General features: G+C 37.4%; 1 protein-coding gene across 1 annotated transcript in view; it reads left to right on the top strand.

Annotated features, from left to right (window-relative positions):
• Positions 1-20,846, top strand: part of TMTC2 (transmembrane O-mannosyltransferase targeting cadherins 2) — a 257,820-nt gene that overhangs the window by 201,163 nt on the left and 35,811 nt on the right. The window contains exon 9 of the mRNA XM_069773740.1: positions 13,127-13,208. Within this exon, the coding sequence (XP_069629841.1) occupies positions 13,127-13,208 (82 nt within the window). The remainder of the gene's footprint in view (positions 1-13,126; positions 13,209-20,846) is intronic.

The raw sequence follows: 20,846 nt of genomic DNA, 5'->3' as shown, positions 1-20,846 counted from the left end.
TGTGTAGACTAGAGATTTGCAAAATTGCTTGCTAGTTACAGCAGACTATCCTTTCCCAACTTTCAGCAAAAGCTTTTCAGAGTTTCATCAATGGGGACATAGAGACAAATGAGCATTCTAGAGTGTAAACTGTTTATTTTGTTCATGTTGTCTGGCCTTGGTTCTGTCAAATGCAAACTAGGAACTCTGCATGTTTTCTAAATCCACAATGACCTGTGCCTTTTCTCTTTCTTTTTTATTTCAATACTTCTTTGAGTTCTACAGCACACTTAAAATAAAGGCACCATATACTAGATGAGTTTATTAGCTTAACAATGAAAAATATGTTTGGGTTGGGTTTTTTTTAATTATTATTTCCAATGTGACCAATAACCCTCATAAGCAATCTGATCTAAATAAAATGTTAACTCTGCTTTGAGCAGGGGATTGGACAGGATGTTATCTCAAGGTCTCTTCCAACATGAATCGTTCTATGATTCTATATGCCTGCCTTTATTTTGATTCTGAAGCTAGTTCCAGTTTACTAAAATGCAGTGTTTTGAATCAAAGTTGAGGTACAGACATGTTTTTAATATTAACACCTATTATCCTCTCTTACTGAAAAGAGATTTTAGAGAAGGATTAGCTTCTACCAGAATGACTTACCTTTTGCAAGGTCGTGAGTGGCATGTAAAACTATAAAGAAGGTAAATTACAATACATCTACTGTGATAAATTTAAAATTATTACAGTCATGCTGTAAGTGACAGATACTAATTGATGTCATCATCTCAGGTTGATTTTACTAGTTTCCTATTTGCGCATAGCTAATGTCACTACTCTTCCAAAAGGCAATTTAAATCTTAAACTTGCATTTTGTGAGAGGTGAAGTGAACAATAGTAAGCAAAAGCATAATCTATGCTATTTAATTTTACTTGTGCTGATTCTTTTGGTTTTGTATATAGAACAGAATAGAATCATTTCAGTTGTAAGGGACCTACAAGGATCATCTAGTCCAGCTACCTGACCAATTCAGGGCTGACCAACAGTTAAAACATGTTATTAAGGGCATTGTCCAAATGCCTCTTAAACACTGACAGGCTTGGGGCACCGACTCCTCTCTAGGAAGCCTGCTCCAGGGTTTGACCACCCTTGCGGTAAAGAAATGCTTCCTAGTGTCCAGCCTAAACCTCCCCTGGCGCAGGTTTGAACCATTCCCATGTGTCCCATCCCTGGACCCCAGGGAGAAGAGCTCAGCACCTCCCTCCCCACGTCCCCTCCTCGGGAAGCTGCAGAGAGCAATGAGGTCGCCCCTCAGCCTCCTTTTCTCTGAACTAGACAAACCCAAAGTCCTCGGCCGCTCCTCACAGGACATGCCTTCCAGCCCTGTTGCCTTCCTCCAGATGCATTCAAGGACCTGAACATCCTTCTTAAATTGTGGGGCCCAGAACTGCACACAGTACTCAGGGTGAGGCTGCACCAATGCTGAATAAAATATGCTCAATAAAAGCACATACAATTTGTAAATTGTTTCATACATAAGTTTCCATATGTTCCAGAAAAAGTCTTCAAAAGACAACACGGTGTTTTTTTTATTTCTGTTCAACGTTCTCTTTGGAGATGAACATCACTGACAACCTCTGTGGGTGTTAATAAGTAGTTTGTTTGTTTACTTCTAGAAATGTTTTAATGAACAGTTAAAAATGTATTTATTCAAGAACAGGAGAATTCTTGAGAAAGGACATTATTTTTTCTGAGTTTAGAAGTATGTGAAAATTGAAAGTATAGAGTGTTACAAGCCCAGTCTTTGACAGGTGATTAGACAAACCTCAAGAAATAATATTTTCTTCTCCAAAGCCTACACAAATTTTTGTGTGTGTTTCTGGGAATATGGAAAGATGCAAAACCAGAGTAACCCAATAAAGTAAAAAGTGAAATAAAAATCCAAATAAAACAAGCTTCCCTTCCCTACCCCTGAAAACCTTCTGGTGACAAACTCTTATCCATCAATAATAATTTTAAATACTAAACATGGCATTTCTGCACAAAATTATTCTCAGTAAAGTTTGCTTCCTGAAAATCTTTAAAGATACATTCATAAAACTCAGAAAATGCTGTTCAGCTTGTAATAACTGTAATTTACAATGACACAAACCAAAACAAAGAAACAAACAGAAACCAAACCAAGAATAGCTGTTAATTTGTTATTGATTCTTGAAATACGTTAAGTGGTGCAGTTCTAATTTGCATGCAATAAAACCTTTGGAGTAAAAAATTACTTATTAGTACTAAAACAATTCTCTCTTTTTATTTTAATGCAAAAATTTGTCTCGAGGCTTGTAAGCTTTTTGGGGATACAAGAAATGCCAGGTGAACTTAGGCATGCTGCTGTATATGCAGAAAAAACCAGACCAACTTAAGAGCTCCAAAGGAATAGCTGATGAATTTACAGTCGTCTTACCTAATATCATAAGTTACAAGTATTTCATAACCACTATATTGGATAATGTTATATGTTCATACCTAAAAATTACAGCTCACTAAGCTACAATTTTCCTGAAAATATATTAGAAAAGTATAATTTAGTGGTTGAAAAGCATGATTAGTAGCTCAGCTAGTAGAATAATTGGAAAATAGCCAGTTGTCTGGGGCTTAAGTTTGTGTTTTTTCTTTTTTTATTATTTTTTCAGAAAGAACATGTAGCTGTTTAGGACTGCAGTGCTTTAGCATTATGTGCTTTTCATATCTTCAACTCGTTAAGCTGCATGAATTACTTGAGAAATTTATTTGTCAATGATGTGACATGTTAGCTGACGTAGCCAATCTCCTGGTAGCACAGGAGTTTGGTACCACAGCATCTGAGCCTCATCCCTTGCTCAGGTAATTTATATATAAAGAAAAGCATAATTTTTGTAAAAGGCTTTAAAATTGCAAGGCTCCCAGTTCTAAGATAAAAATGAGTCTGTCAAAAATGACAGTGCCTGGTGAGGCCTTGAGCACGTGCTGTAATTCATCTTCCATCATGCTAAAAAAAAATCGGTTATAAGCAAGGCTTTTAAATTTTTTTCCTCTTCTCACTTTAGTCTTCCTAAAGAGAAGACTAAGAAACCCTCTCTCCTAGTGACTGGCCTCTCTGCCATCAGGCAGTAGATGGTTGTTATAGTAGCATGCTAGTCTGAGAAGCTTTATTTCAATTATAAATAAATCTGTTTTGATGTTTTGTTTTATCTGTTTTGAGTGAACTTGAGCCCACAAACCACCCCTCATAGCTTGCAGTAGTGCCTATAATTGTTAAAGTACTTAGGGACAGCCCCATATTGTAACATTTAGCGTGTTGCATCTAGGAATTACAGGCTTTGCTATATTTCTTTGGAAAAAATTGCACAGTGTTTTCTTGCATTTTACACGGCACCACACAGTGCTGTTAATCTCCTATTTTTTACTGGCTTGGAAAATCACCCAAAGTGCTGTAAGAAACATTTACTTTGCCTCATAAAATTTCTGTGTTACAGCTCCAAACCATATTAAACTCAGTAATAATCACCCTAGAAGATTCCCTAAAATCTAAAATATTTTATTTTAAAATGGTTTTTCCGAAGGGGGATGGGGAGAAAGCAGACATAGACATGGTAGAGGCTGGCAGTGTTTTGGATTAAAATAAAAGAAACAGGATTGTGACATTCAAGTATCAGCATTGAAGTTAAATACTTTTTTTTAAGTTTCAGAATACTCCCTCCTCAGTGGGTGGCCGTATTTTTGCCTGCAGTTGTTTGTTGCTTGTGTTCCTGACAAACAGAAGGCCAGGGAGGTATCCTGCCATTTTTGGTTAGTTGTGAAATTACTCAGAGTGCCACTATCAGATACCCTACCGTATTCAGTAATTGGTGTAGTCCTTGAAAGGCATTTCAAAATAAATATAAATAAATGGCAACATAGAAATAAATGGAAGCTAGGAAGAACAGAAAGAAATGGGAGAGCGGGGGGAAAAGGCGAAACCAGTGCAATAATGAATAGACTAATTCAACATTTACTAAATCTGTAATTGCTTGCTGCTGCTGTTCCAGCACAGAAAGGAAACTTGCATTTCTGTTGGACAATTCTGTCATATTGTCATTTTTCATGTCACTGGTTCATTGCTGCTCTTTTTCTGTCCCTCTAGATTTACACAAATTGGAAGAAAGCAGGGATGAGGTAGAACAGGTCCGATGTCAAAAGAATCATGACTGGTTTTAGGACATAGCAATTGAAATGCTCTATATGTTAAATTTAGGTATGATTTTCTAGAACAGTTAATCCCTTCTTTCAGTAATCAATTCCTTTAAAAGAAACAAAAAATATTTTTAGTAATACTTCTTTTGGGAATGATAAATAAATGCCTACACATACAGAAATCTTTAATTTATGAAAAGACATTTTCTGAATGGGTCAATCTAATTAGATCAGCAAAGCTGTTAGATATTTCATTTTGGGAGACTAAATCCCTTGGCTGTTAGTACTGCCTCTAGGAAGAATTTTTTAATGAAAATTGGATATTTCAGTTAAACTCCCATCACAGCAGCGTATAAATGACATTGAGTCCTTGAGAAGACCCTCCCTACGAAATCGAGTTAAGCTAAGCAATAGCCACTGCTACTTTTCTGTCATGTATTCAGTTTGTCTTTGGAGTCTGACACAGACACTATGATTTTTCTTGCCACTTGAAATCCCTTGAGGGTTAAAACTGATCCAAGCACGAAGTTTGGATTTAGTTCTGAAATTTGCGAAATGTCAGAAGTTGTTTTCATTTTTGTTTCCAGTTTACAAGCAATTCACTCGAAGGGGTGGGGTGGGAGGGGTGGGTTTCCCTCTTCAGTGTGGAAAGCCATGTTTATTGACTTCAGAACCACGAGCCCTATTTTTGTAAGGTTTGGTTATCTTGGTGTATCTGGAGCATTAACACCTCCGGGCTGAATGTCAGGATTTCCGAACTACAGAAATTTCAATAGCTGACATCTATTGAGCTTGTATTTCTTCTGAGGCTGGCCACATGCCATAAGTATTGCATCCATAGATATACTTTTCAGTCCCCTTAGGACATATGTTTGGCTGCATGCCAAATGTAACAGAATTAATTGTAAAACAGAGTATTTTCATTTAAACATAACATATCCGCCTAACTAGTTGGTAAATGACTCTGGAGCAGGTATTTAGGCACATAACCCCTCACTAACCTCCTTAAGGGATCTCATCTTCTGTATCTTGTTTCTAACTTCCTGTAGACAGGAAAAGGGGAGCCCTAAACTTCTCGCTTTACTTAACATAAATTTAAAGCTTGTTATAGAAAACATCACTGACACAGGATGAACTGCTTTCATGAAAGAAAGAGATCCTTTTGGTTTGCTACATGGTTGAATATAGCCGCCAGTCACCTGTAATTACTCTGTGTGCAGTAATTTTGTCCGTAATCATAGAAAAATGCATGATACAGGCCAAATTTAGCTTAGAAGAAATTCATAGGACTCAGTGAAAACAGTATGTGGAGATAGTAAATTTATATTCTTATTACTGGCCAGTGAAATATGAGTAGATATTAATACAGTACTTTATCAGAAAATATAAAATGTAGCTTAAGACTGAATGGAAAAGAAAGTGCCTAACATGGAAATTTACTTAACATGTCATTACATATTCTTGATATAAAATAATCTAAACTTTAATGACCGAGGCAAACATTTCAATATAGGTCTAGACAGTAAATAAATCACAAGGTGTGGAATGAAAGCTGTTCTTTAAAAGTTTACTTAAGACTATACACAATCTTTCTTGGCGTTAACAGTGATGTAAGATGAGGTAAATTCCTTTTAGACTTCAAGTTGCCCCAAAAGAAAGACGAAAAAATAGGTATATCTTTTAAAAAAAACCAAACAAAACAACAACAACAAACTTCAACAGAAAAAAAAATCCTATGCCTGTACTTCTTTCCTGTATCATTTTGAATGCTCTAATAAAACAAGAATGCTTTTTGTGATATGAAATGTATAAAACAAGAAAATGGATGTCAAATAGCTCTAATATATTATTGATTAATTGGATACATACTGCTTTGTGTGAAGAAAATGTCACCTTAAAGGCTCTGAATCATGCCCCAAGCCAGTAAAGTTATGACCTGTGCTTTAAATTCCTAAATCTATGTATAAGCAGTGGTGTCACATTCAAAAATGCTGAAGCTCCAGTGGATTCCCACCAAAGTCAATGGGCAGTGCTTAAATCTCAGGTGTCTGGTTATCATGCCATTAGTTATCCCTGTAGATGTAGACTCAAGAACCCAGTTTATGTTGTTACTCTCTAAAATAACCTTGACTCATAGAAAAATCACACCAACTTGAGTAGAATCTCAGTCAGGCTAGTAGATGGACTTTTAGTCAACAAAACCCCACCTCTGGTTGAAGGAGGGCTAACATGATATATTTAGATGGAAGCCAACCACCTAAGGTGCAAACAGAGGATTAAACTAAAACAAAACATTGCATTTTATTGATCCTACCAAGGCGTATTTCTAAAAGTAGTTTACTGGATTACACAAGCAGTATGCATAGACTTATGTGCACGTGAGGACCTGGTCCAGTGAAATGACTGGGAAGAAGAGCATCAGTCATGACCTCAGGGCCAAAGCTATGTAAATGTGTCATGCTGGACAATGAGAAAATTGCCTCATTTAGTATAAGGTAAAGATTAGTTTATGGTGAATTATTGTGGATTAGTAGACACAGATTTATACCCTAATTTCCTCCAGAGTAATCCAGTTCTTGCTCCCATACACTGAGATTAATATGCTACACCAAAGAGAAATATTCTCATGTTCTTGAAGTTACTAGAGAGCCAAAACTTGAGAGGATCAGTACTAGTAACAGTACTGTTTCTCACTGTGATCATCTAAGGATATGAGAGAGGAAAACTTTGTTTGAAAAGATAGCGTCTTTTACAAGTCCACTGATATTAGTTGGGCAAAGAAGGGCTTTGCATGACTGTAAACCCCCCCCCGCCCAACTATTTGTTTTTCTAATGAAGTATGTAGCACTTCTTATTACAAATCACTTCTTGTTACAAATCTTGCCTCGTGTGTGTTTTTCTGGGCCAGATGTTAACCTTTAGAAGTCATTTCTTCTCTGCCATGTTCAGGTGTTTTTATTTTATTATAAAGATGAGATAAAGAGGCAAGATTTATCTCTTTGCTGCACAGAAGGTATGGAGACTGAGATAAATTTTGGACCTTTGATATGAATAATGCAAGTCCTATGTATTTCAGTGGGACTAGCGTTTCACATACAAATTATGGTGCAAGATATTCACATTGTAATTCAGAGTGAAGAAGCAAGAAGTTGTAGAACTAAAAGCAAAATGAGGGGAAAAGAAGAATCCATTTAGCTACTAAATACTAAAGTTGTTTCTTAAGTATTACTATTTAGAGAAGGGATGGGGACCTCGCGTATGTCGGTGACCTCATTGTAAGATGCAACTCTCTAGTTCCTGTTTCCTTAGGCCAGCTATGTAAAAACTTTTGAAGACTTTATCACTAATTTACTCAGTATCACGCCATCTCAATTGTCTTTTGCCTGTTCTGTCACAGCTTTTGTAAGGCAGAAGGAACTGGTTATCAAGCAGATATGCAGATCTGCAATAACTTAAAGAAACATGAAATGAAGTCACAGGTTCAGTTCAGACGTTTTTACCATCCATATGTAGTCTCTCTGTGACTTTAAAATGTCCTAGAGAGGAAGAAGGAAATATGTAAAATAATCATTTTTTCTGTATTCAGTGTCCGCAGTTTAATCAATCTTCCATTAAGAAATCTGTTCATAATTCAATTTGTTTTATTAAAAACATGAATGCTTGCCAAAAAAAATTGAGCAGATGTGGGGAATGACAGTCAACTGCATTTGTGACACAAATTGAGTTACTTAGGCAATCACATTATTACCAGTTAAAGCTGGTAAAACTATATTGAAGAGTGAAGTTTCTGCTTTACTGGTTAAACCCTTATGCACTTTGAAGAATGATGAATATTTACAAAATATAAAGTTGGTTTAAATTGCAGAGACCACCTAATTTGTTGAACCACCTTGCTGGTTGCCACTGTGTCATCATAGTTTCCACAAGAGGGTTATTCAGAGCTGCTCAGCTGTATTAATCTTTTCCAATTTTACTAGCATCTTAGGGTCCTTGGGCCTCCAGCAGCCTGAAGTACAACAGCTGCCTCAACATGAATTTGGCACAGTTTGCCAGCAGAGTGAGGAAAAAAATTGGGGTGGATGTAAAAATGGTAGTTTTGTCCTCATTTTTTTAATATTATAATGCTAAATACAGGATCTTCTACTAATGTATCAACTGTCCGTAGTTAGCTCTCTTTCATTTGTCATGGTGATCATAACAGTCTTTTGTAGGAAAGTCCAGTTAAGCAGTATGTCTGTCCGTATTAGCAAGGTCAGATCCATTGCCCTGGTCTCTAGGGAAGAAGCAATGAACCAAACAGAAAACCCCTTGCAGTCAACTTCTACAAAGAACTGGTCTTAAAAATCAAGCTCCTGAATTTCTATTTGAACAATTACCTGTTTGGCTTCCAGAGCTGCAAGCAGCCGGCCCGTTCTGATTTGAAGTCTGCGTGATTTGTGGAGAGTGGGGTGTTTCTGAAAGCCAGGACAACCAGTGTGCTATAAGAGCCGTGAGTCAGTTACCTTTCACTGGTGTTGCTGGAAGGTGGTAATCATGGGCAATTCATCTTTATTTAGGCATGGGCTGGGGTGGACTGGGGGGCGGGAATGAAGTTTTCTTTATTAATGGAAAACTGCTGAAAGTTTGTCCTCACTATAGGCTTTAGAGTAAGATCCAGGTCCAGTAAGGCAAATACCAGCACAGTCTTCCAAATCAATTATTAAAGTGTCTTCGTTACGGGTTGTTTTTTTTTTTTTCCCCAGCAATGAGATTGCCATTCATTGTTTTATGATTCTGTCTCGTTGGTCTCTGTACTGAAAAGTCATAAATATGCCAGTGCGTCCGTGCAGAGGATCCCCATTAGGGCTTGGGCTAGGACCACCCACTCATTTCTCCTGAGCAAACCAGTAGCTGTCAGATAGCACCTTTTCATTAGCTACCGACCTGGCCTGGATGTGAACTGGTGACCAGCAAGTGAAAGGTATTTTGTATCCCATTATTAATCCTCAGAGCCATCAAACCCTTCCATTAAAATCTTATGAATAACTTTTTTATCCTTCAAATAAGTCTGCTATCATGCAGTTGTAAACTTATATTTTTTGCTTTGTAAAATTGCCAAAGCATGTGGTTGTGCATATACAACTGCACACCCTGCTGCTAGAAGTTGGGAGGTTTCCAGTGGCTCTCAATGCCTGCATTTGTATGGGTCAATACACGTAACAGTGAACACGCACACAAAATGCCTTCCTGCCCCAAATCGGTATTTTTCAGCTGTTTAAACACTTCTTTGGATTTTCTTTAAAAGTTAGAATTTTATTCCCTTATGCCATGTGTTTTATTTAATGCTGAAAACATACAAGGGACAATGGCAGGGATCACTGTCTTAATCTGACTACACGCTGTGTACATTCTGTTGTGTACGTTGGATAGTTGAAAAAAGTTGATAAATGCTAAATTTTAATAGTGAAACAGCCTGATTCTGTCAAGTGATTGGATTTTATATCATTTGACACAAAAATTATGTGTATTAAATCTATGCTGAGGTATTGACATTTTAGCAGCAGACAGATGGCACCAAAGGGGACATTTTAGATGGTGTGATGCAAGGTTCCTCAGAATGCCATTCTGCAAGAAAATGCATTTATTCTTTTTTTTTATTATTTTTGAAAAATGTGTATATATGAAAATGATGGCCAACATGAACAAATGGAACTGTCCTGATCTTTTGTAGTCAGATCATTTTATGTCTTGGGTGATATAATATAAGATTTTTCTCCCTTTTATCTGTTAATGAGTGTTTGAGCCTGTTAATAGCACAGTCATTCCTTTGATGCTATGTATGCTGGCACCTGTCATCATTATGTACTCCAGGTCTCCTGACTGGCCTGAACTTGAGTGCAATATGCCATTTGGAAAGCGCCAAAAAGAGTGGAGCAGTCATGTAATTTTGGTGATCCCAGTAAATGAAAATTAATCATGTTTGACAAATGTTTGTGGCCTTGTAGTCATAGTTCTGTAGGCAGAAGCTACGTACTTTGTGACTGTATTCAGTGAACTGTCTTTTTATTTTCTAGAAATAGACACAGAGTGCAGCCAGCTAAAACTAATGATGTTAGTCTGTTAAAAAAAGCAATGATGCAAAATCTGTAGATGTTAATTGTGTATTGGTGATACATATGCTTGGTGCCTGTTATTTTGAAGCCTCAGGGCTGGACTAGGATATGTCATGGTAACTTTTGCCAGACTAAGAATGCCAACCTTGGAGTCAAAAGTGCAAAATTTAGTATTTAATTATCACACACCTGCTGCCCCCCCTCCCAATTATTTTAATTTGAATAATTATTTTATACTGACCCAATTTTATGTTGTGTTTTCAATTGGAGATTATTTTCTTCTTCACTTTTCCTTCTCAACTCTGGTTGTATGCTATTTAAAAGAAAGAAATTGCATTTAATCTGTAGATGTGTCTTTGCTGTACTAGTAGATGAGGAAAAATCAGTCTGGGCTACATAGGATGGTTTGGGTTGGAAGGGACCTTTAAAGGTCATCTAGTTCCAACCCCCCTGCCATGGGCAGGGACACCTTCCACTAGACCAGGTTGCTCAAAGCCCCATCCAGCCTGGCCTTGAACACTGCCAGGGATGGGGCAGCCACAGCCTCTCTGAGCAACCTCTTCCAGTGCCTCACCACCCTCACAGTGAAGAACTTCTTCCTCACATCTAATCTAAATCTACCCTCTTTCAGTTTAAAACCATTACCCCTTGTTCTATCACTAAATGCCCTTGTAGAAAGTCCCTCTGTGGCTTTCTTGTAGGCTCCCTTTAAGCACTGGAACCTTTAAGTATTGGAAGGGTGTCATAAGGTGTCCCCGGAGCCTTCTCTTCTCCAGGCTGAGCAACCCCAACTCTCTCAGCCTGTCTTCACAGGAGAGGTGCTCCAGCCCTCCAGCAATCTTCATGGCTCTCCTCTGGACTCGCTCCAACAGGTCCATGTCCTCCTTATGTCGGGGGCCCCAGAGCTGGACGCAGTCCTGCAGGTGGGGTCTCATGAGAGCCAAGTAGAGGGGGAGAATCACCTCCCTCGACCTGCTGGTCATGCTTCTTTTGATGCAGTCATATGGGGTTTTTGGGGGTTTTTGTTTGTTTTGTTTTGTTTTTAATGCAACAGGGATGAGAGGTATAAGAACGTGTACTTTGTCATGTAGTTGCACCGTTTGGTCAACAGGAGCCTTGTGCCATTAGGATATGGTTTTAGGGTGTATGGGTTTACCAAAGAAAGTTTAATAAATAATGAGGCTAAACTCTTACCTCCAATGAACATTCATTTTGTGAAACTGGAATATTGTAAATGATAAGCATGCTTGTATCTCTGCCAGGACGATCTCTTGGAAATATGGCCTCTGTGTTGGTTTTGATGGAACCTGGTCTTGATACAGTTCTTGGTGTGCTGCACAACTTCTTTCTCTCTCTATTTTATTGTCTCTGAGGCCCTTGAGGGAAATACTGAGATCTGGAGCAGCTGTAATCATGAACAGACCTCGTTATTATTCCTGTGTTAACTTGTGGGATAGTGCAGGATGTATGCAAAGTCTGTTTCCAGACCACAAAACTTGAGAAAGCCTATATGCTTATATCTGTGAAATAACACTCAAGGCGACCTTGAGAGGTGCAGACCACAATGCCTTTCTTCCACAGTGGTTAAGCTTAACTGTTCTTTATTCTGGAAGCCTTATATTTTATAACACAAACCGCAGCAACTCATTTCATGGGGATAGGGATAAACAGGTCACAGGTATCTTACTGAATAGCTGATGGTGATTTGTGTTTGAGTACCAGACCAGGCTAATCCAATATCACTGTTTTCTTCACAAAAAGAGTAATGACCACTAATGGGTCTGCTCTGGCACTTGTCTACCATAATGCAACTTCAGTGGCTTGGTGATTTCAGTGATAAGAAAACCTGTGGTTTAAAACATGTTCTTTTTATTGTCATTTCTGTTGTTTTGTTTTTTTCTGTCTGTTTTGTCATACTGTTGACCATTGTCTTCAAAAATTACCTTTTCTATTTCAGTTATGTTTTATGGTTGACAGAACTGATTTCTGATGACATCTTACTTCCCATATTAAAATCAGAAATATTTTCTATTATTTTATTCCCCACGTTAAAATCCAAAATATTTTCTATTTATATACCTTTGTTTGTGGTGACTTTGCTATTGGCTGTGTATATAACGTTATTTAGGACACGAGGAAATGGAATGAAGCTGCATCAGGGGAAGTTCAGACTGGACATTAGGAGAAGGTTCTTCACTGAGAGGGTGGTCGGTTGCTGGAACAGTCTCCTTGGGGAAGTGGTCATGGCACCAAGCCTGTCAGAGTTCAAGGAGCATCTGGATGATGCTCTTAGTCATATGGTTTAGTTTCGGGTAGTCCTGCGAGGAGCAGGGAGTTGGGCTGAATGAACCTTATGGGTCCCTTCCAACTTGAGATATTCTATGATTCTGTTATTTCATAGAACCAAAACATGTTTTTTCCTTTCCCCTCTCCCCCCTCTTTAAGAACATGACTAAAGCTCCTTCCTACCTTCCTTTCTGATTTTAGCTTGGGTCTGTGTAATGCTCGTCCTGATGCCTGTCCAGAAGAATAACATGGAGCTTGATATTCACCCAAAGCCCTTTACAATATTTTTTGCAATACATTTCTACCACTTCCTTACTTCTTGGACATTGACGATGTTGGACACATTTCTTCCTCAGTCTGGAGATCTGCAGCATAAAGTAGCTGACCACAGAACTTAATGCAACACTTAAATATTCATATTTACTTAGGTTAAGTCTAGTGATAATAGTAGTTGTTTTTCTCTAGTGCCTGGAATTTGGAAATTGTAACTGTACGTGATCGCTCCATGGTGATACACTGTTAAAATAATTTCCCCCCTCCCTCTTTTTTTTTTTTTAAGGGACGCAAGAGTGAGGCAGAAAAGTACTTCGTGAAGGCTATTCAGCTGGATCCTACCAAAGGAAACTGCTACATGCATTATGGTACGTTTCAGATAGATAGGGTTTCCACACATATTCCAGGCTTGCTGTTAATCTCTCTGAGTGATTAAGGATTTGAAAAGTGCTACTGGCAAAATATCTTCTTTAAAGGGAAAGAAACTAATCTACCATGTATAACTTCATCTCCATTTCAATTTGTTAATCACTGCAGAGGGAGAGGTGAAGATTTTCATGTTTTGCATAGCTTTCCTCCTGTGAGAGGAATTTTAGTATTGCTGCCTCTCTGGGAAAGAAAAAAAAAAAAGGTGACTATTGCCATATGTCAAAGTTTCATGGCCTGGAATATTATTATTAACAGTTTTGGCCTAACTTCGCTGGCTCCCGGTGGGTGGGCAACTAGAAGTTATACTTCAGTGTGCATGAGCTCTATATATCGAAGTGTCTGCTTTTTGTTGAAGACTTATGGGCCTTACATCTACCTCCTTCCCAGCATCTTCATGGCTTGAAATGGATAAGTATTACAAAAGGTTTTGACAAGTTGGCTGTATCTTTGTCATACTAAGCCATGCATGTGCATAAAGCACACAGTTAATTTGAAGGTATCTTTATAACTTTGGATCGTTTTTGCTGGATGTGCAAAAAATATTTCCAGATGTGATTAGTCCTGAGGAACCAAAAATATTTAACTTTATGGACTAATTCTTACTGCATTTTAAAGCTGATAATAGACAAATCTAAAAAAGCAAGCTATGTAGGCCCTATTGGAAAACATAGAGAGAAGTAATAAATTTCATCTTACTTAAGGAAGAAGGTAGGGAACCACAAGCATACTATATATATCTTTGTATATTGTTTTAATTTCCTCTTTTAAGTCTAACTGGTAAATGTAAAATAAATGAAAATGAGTGGCCAAAAGGGAAAATTAATCTCACATAATAACCATGTTTTTACTTTGTGTGATCTTTGCCTGAATTGCTCACACATTGTATTTCTGTTTGGTCCTATACGGTGTAAAATTCTGTATGTTAGATTCCTGGAATCGATGCATACATTATATACTTAGAACATGTCTTGGTATTTAAATAAATGAAGCCCAGTGTTGCATTATTTTGCATTATGGATCATACAGTTAGTGTCTTTCATTTATGCTTGTACAGGTAAATCTGATAGGGGTATTTGTGCACATAAGTTCCATTATTTCAGTTGGATATAAGTATAGTTGATATCTCAAGATAATGAAGAAAAGTTGCAGCAGATTGTTTCTTGAAATTCTATTCAAGCTCCTTCTAGCCTTTGTTATTAAGAAATCTATCCTGAGTTATTAGGAAATCTTATTTGCATATGAATTCAAAGGTAGGTCTCAACAATCCATCCCAGCACTTGAAGTTATGATTGTGTATATTTTATTACCGGTCTAAACTTTTTTCTTTTTCTTTCTCATTACATCATCAACTTGCCTGTCTTTTTGTGCAATATTCATTCCCTCTGTGTCATTTTCACGTGCCCTATAAACTAAAAGCAAGGCTATTCAAATCATCATTCATCTCTGATGTATTCACTTCTTCATTACCAGACTACAATACTAAAATGGTGCATTGGTTCTTAATTAACATTATTTCCTAAAAACTTTAGCAAATCTTTCCTTTTTTGTGTCACAGGTTCAAAAAGTGGTTTCTGTGTCCTTGTGCAGAGGCCATTATTGAAACAGAAGTGAGATCCTGCTCACCAGATTAGGAGTGAGAGGCAAAATTTAGTCAGTGTTTGGAATACCAGCGTAGTAAAATATGATGCTGAAGGGCTGTAGACACAAGAAGGTTCTCTATACCAGTCACTAGGTCTCTGTCCTGGAGTATTATATGCAGAGAGCTCTGCTGAATGCAGGTGAAAGCTTTTCTTTTGATTGTATAACTTCTGATGACCTCACCAAATTCAGTGATCTTACTCCATGTTTATATCAAAGTAGCTATGAGAAAGATACGGTTTACCTCTGTTTGGCTTATATGTCTATGTTGTAGAGGTGATCTCAAAAGCTTGTCACTTCAGGCACAGGACTTTGTAAAATTGGAAATAAATTATCCTTGCTTTCTTCCCCTTTTCCCTTTCTTCCCCTTTTCCCTTTCTTCCCCTTTTCCCTTTCTTCCCCTTTTCCCTTTCTTCCCCTTTTCCCTTTCTTCCCCTTTTCCCTTTCTTCCCCTTTTCCCTTCCTTCCCCTTTTCCCTTCCACCTATTTCTTGTATTGATCAGGATTCTATAGTGTATGTCACCAGGAACATTCCAAGTATTACACAGGAGTCCCTAGTGAACACTTTAAGCTTTATCTCTACATCTCATTAATTTGTTTTAGCACCTTGTCACAGGTACAGTCTATATCCTATATGCCAAGTGTTATACTATGGGGAAATACATCCGTATTTTGCATGTAAATCTTAGAGATTACTTTTCTGCTCAGCATGAAGATGTTGGAACAGAGAATAAAATAGTTGGCATCAGCCCTAAAAAACCACATACCTCACAGAACAGCCAAATGAAAAGAGTGGTCAGTTGGGACACAACAGTGTGTTGATGGAGTAGCCGGAATAAATGGACTGAAGATTTTCTTCCAAGTGCACATGGATGCACACACTTATAATTTGTGGTCCCAGGTTGTGCAGATGTTCTTTTCGACTTGTAACCTTTTGGACTTTTTTTGGAGCTGTCAGGAAAAACTGTCAATATACTGTGTCTTTTAAGAGGCTTACATTATAATACAAATGTGCTTTAATTCAAGACTTAAGCCAAAGGTATTCTTAGATACGATTTGGTGCAGGACTCAGCTTATTTGATCACATGAAAATTCAGAGGGAGGTGAACAGTTTCATGGTTGTTCCTTGGATAATACCACCACAGCACATTTCTCTGATAGAGCTAGTGTTATAATTAGTTTTGTATAGGTAATTTACTGGCTTTGGATTTCAGTGGATCTAGGTTTAAAGCAGTGTTTCTCAAAGCCATTATGTTTGGAGATGTCTGAAGGGAGAACTAGTGGAAAAGCTGAAGAGGTATAAATTCTTTTCCCCTTTTCTCCTTCTTTTTCCTTTCTCATATGCCAGTTATCTGAACATCTGAACTTTGTGCAAAACCGTTGTCTTATGAATATGTGAGTCTTGATGGGTGATCTAGGTACATCTAGGTAGATGGGTATACTCAGGTACACTGTACGCTACCAGAAACACCTAACAGATGAAAGAGGGAAAATGCACATGAATCAGGAAGAAGAAAAAATGGCAGCAGAACGGGTGCAGAAGCACCAGTACAATTTTTTAATTATTTTTAATTCTCTGGCAATGAAAATATTGGTTTTGGCACAACCTGCAAGTTTTTAAACTAAAACACTGGAGGAGATTATCTCAGATACTGGATTTAAATGCTCCTATAAAGTTTGAGGCTTTTAATTGGATATTTTTAATACACATTTTTTAAAGAAGACTTAAAGTGAACAGTTTTGATTAAATCAAGTTGAACCTAATAAATGCTTATTTATTTTTTAATTTCCTTCTTTGTTTTCTCTGGGAAAGTTTTCTTCAAAATAAATATCTTGCCCACATCATATCTATCAGCCTATACATTGGCTTTCATGTATCCCACTTTACTTTGAACATTTAATTCAAGTATGCCATTTTGGATCCTGCAAGACCTTGGTGGCTTCTGTCGTCACAGACTGATGATGTAATTGAAATGATCTCCATTGACCATAGAGGGGACTCTTTCTAACCTAGTTGCTTTGATTAAATGCCTATGGTCAGGTGGGATGAATCCCAGTGTCAGTCTGAGAAACCACAGAGAGATACCTATGAACTAATCAAGTCCAAAGGAATTTTTGTATAAATATTTTAAGAACATGTTGGAATCTAAAGAGTCAGTAAGTCAAAATTGTTAACAAATGTGCCAAACATAGGAATGTTCAGCCAGGTCAGAGCAGTGCCATTATGGCCCAGAGATTATTTCAGTTTGGATAGAGTATTGACCACCCACAAAGGAAGTAAAGATCTCCTATTTCTGTCTGCACTCAGCCTATCTCAGGAGAAGTTGAAGAAAGATTTTGTATAAAATTTGTCAGTGCACAGAGATGAGATGAATTTCAAACAGTGAAATCCTTAAGTGCTCTTCTGTTTGAAAAGAAAAATAAATTCTTCAGTATCTTTTCATTGAGATGGCTGGTAGGATGCAGTGTAGTTGAGGAGTTTGTTGAAGGCTTTCTGCACTAGATTTCACTTAAACAAGCAAACAAACCAACCAACCCATAAATCTACAGTGAAATTTAAGTCATGCAAATGTTTTATCTCCAGAACTGTCTTATTTCCTTTATAATTTGCTGTTTAAAAGCAAAAACAAAACCCCACTAATAAAGCAGGTTCTATTTTACTTGTTTGCTTAAAATAGGTTTTGCTACCATGCCTCTTCAAGTGCATATAGTGGCCTCTCTCCAACATAATGAAAATGGAGTGAGAAAAAAAAGAGAGAGAGAAAGGAGTGAGGTCTCAAGATAAATGTGTGTACAGAGGTCCCTCCTCCCTTACATTTGTAACAGCTTAATTGGAATGGGGAAGTCTAGAACCCAACAGGATGTTCAAATTAACTCTGTTTTATTAATCACCATTGAGACCTCCTTTTAAAGTAGTTTCCTTTGAATAATACATTGTTTCTAATAACTCTAAATTGTTTAATGATTCCTTTTTCATTATAAAAATGGATTATTCTCATTAGATTAATTATGCATTCACTTAATTAGGCAATTCACATTGATCATCTCCCTTTTTCAGTTCATTCCCAGTTACACATATAAAACAAAATGAAAAACACGCTGTCAGATTAGGTAAAACTGAAGCATATTAGCTATGCTGTCATTGAAGGAAGAACAGATTAATGTAGTCCCAAACATTAACTTTTTTTTTTTACATTATCTTTCACTTCTGAATTTGTGATAATTTAGGAGTTGTTTTTATAGATTTTTCTCATATTATCTGGATTTTTTTACACAAGTTTAACTTGTTAACTGCTGGTTTTATGTTTTTTTCACTTTCATCCTAAGTCTTTCTAAACATTGTTTCAGCACAGGACTTTTAGCCCTCTGATGTCTATATTTCCACCTGAGTCTGTGAGCACTTTGTATCTGTCTTGCCTCCAAGGACGACTGCTTTGCCACTCCTAAGTCCCAACCAGAAAATGGATTGGAACTGCTGTAGTTTAATGTTCAAAATACATTTCATTGAAATACGATAGGAGTGGATTTTCAAGCACCATTTTTTTCAGTCTTTAAGTCATGCATTTACATATGCTAGTGAGTGTGAGAATTTACATATGTTTACAGATGTGCATTCAGTTTCTTCTTAGATGTGATGTATTTCTGTGTAGTGACACTGTTCACAGCGCTGGAGCTTTGTGTCTTTGTTCTTCATTGCCTGAAGACCAGCCTAGGAAAGCTTTATTCTTCTCCCATATATTTAAGGAAAAGATCTTATGAAGAAAACAGTGTAATAATGAAAAATAAAATGTCAGAATTGTATTTATAAGAAAGAGAAATATCAACCATGACCTAGTAACGAAGTCTTACTCATTTCTTCAAGAGACTTTTATGCTGATGGAAGAAATGTCACCCTAGTCCATAGGAAGGTCAGTTTTTATCTTTGTCAATGAAATGGATAAAACTTACTTCACAGTCCATAATTCCAGTGAATGAATTGTCCATTTCTGACTGACAGGTTAGCTAAATGCAGTATATGCCTCATGATAAATAAAACAGAGTGCATGAATCTGCTCCACTGGGACCATCAGATGCTACATGCTGACTATGTATTGAGGAATTAAATTCCTTGATGTGATGGGGTCAAAGTCAACCAGATGTAGTATGTCCATCACTAAGTCACTTTGCCAGCCTTCCCAATATGCACTCATGAACCTTTCAGCAAATGAAAGGGGTTTTGCCATTTTAAATCTTTTGGAAATCCTGACATTAAATATATATGATTTTGTAGGGAAGCTATGAAACAAGTTTATTATACTCGAATAACACATGTTCACAGAACATATGCAGTCTTTGGAGGAAGGGTCTCTCTGTCTTGAGCACACAGTGCCATCAAATTAAGATCCTGACTGTGGACTATGGCTTATACCTCCTCCTCCAATATCAATGATTGTAATCCTAGGAAGACAGGATTCCTAGACCCAAAACAGGAAGAGAGATATAACTGACTCGCAGAAAGGCTTCATTAAGCTTCCGACCTTTCTGCTCCCAGAACTGTCTCCAATAGCTTTGATTTAAAAAAAAACCTTCAGGTACTATTAACACAGGCAGTATTTCTTACTTCCAAAATGAAACTGAACAAGAATATACCAGAAACTGAGCTATTCAGGAGAATATACCAATCTGAAGTCTTGTTTGCGGTTTTCTTGGCAGCTGCGAACGATGAGAGTACAAAGGCATACGTACATAAATTGTCAAGTCCTTTTTGTTGCTCTCTGGGCTGCTGCTATCACACAACATTAAAAGAAGATTATTACAAACCACTATAGTAACTATTTATTCCAAACTCCCTTTAGAACCGATCACTTAAGTGGAATGCAGTGGAGTATTTCCAAACAAGCTAGGTCACTGACCCTAAACGCTGTGGAACTTCTATATTTCTGGCTCTTCCCTTGAGTTTATCCTTAAATCTAATCATTCTGACATCCCTAATACATGGTTGACTCTGCTTCCTCAGCACAATATACTAGACTGTTCGAGAGATGTGGTATAGAAATTGCAGATCAGAGACAGGGCTAGAAATGTGGCTTTATGCTTCTTTCATGTTGCCATAATTTGGGGTTTCTGCAGAAACTGAAAGAGCCTGTGGCATGAAGAACCCCAGAGACTTCTTTGTTAATGATCATGTGTTTTGACCTATGAATGCCATCTCATTCTGAGGATTTTTGAAGACATAGCATGGAGTTGCTACAAAAATGCAACTGGATAGTTCTTTCCCATCCAAATTTTACTTTTCCAAACCTTATACATCACCAGGTGTCTGGGGAATGACATAGGGTCCAGAATCTTCCTTAGTATTTGTAAAACATGAGGTCCTCTGTATTATATGTTTTCATTATTAATCTTTTGGTTTAGTGAGAGCTTCCAGTGATCCAGATGTGGTCACAAGTTCAGTCATCAAGTCCCATAGGCTTGCAATTTAATTTTTTCTCTCTTATCTCTGGTCGTGCTCTGGATGACATCCAATGGTATATTTAACACAACTGCAACAGATAAGTTTTTCAGACAAAGAAAAAGGCTAATAAAAAAGATTTTTCTAAGCCAGTGCATATATTGATGTTGCAGCACCCACTGACTTGCGTAGGCTTTCTATATATTTTATTTGCATGGAATTATTTTCTCCATGGGAACCATCTGAGCGGATAAACCTCCCCAAAAGCCCTTCCAGCAAGAAAGCCAGAGAACAGCTTTAGATGAAGATGGAATGGGATATAAGGAGCAGCAAAACAAACTGAAATGCTGCTACCATCTAGGTGATCCTGGTATAAGTTCTCTTTGCTTCCCCTGTCACATCCCACACATTCAGCAAGAAATTGTCTAAACAGGCCTGCAAAGCAGGTTCTTTAAGCAAACATTCCCTTGCTCTGGGAACTGCTCATTCACAGCCAATGAATCTGTTT

Source organism: Haliaeetus albicilla, chromosome 28 (genome assembly GCF_947461875.1).
Source record: "Haliaeetus albicilla chromosome 28, bHalAlb1.1, whole genome shotgun sequence".
Classification (NCBI taxonomy): domain Eukaryota; kingdom Metazoa; phylum Chordata; class Aves; order Accipitriformes; family Accipitridae; genus Haliaeetus; species Haliaeetus albicilla.
Note: the sequence above shows the minus strand (reverse complement) of the source record. Positions and strands in the feature narration are given on the sequence as shown.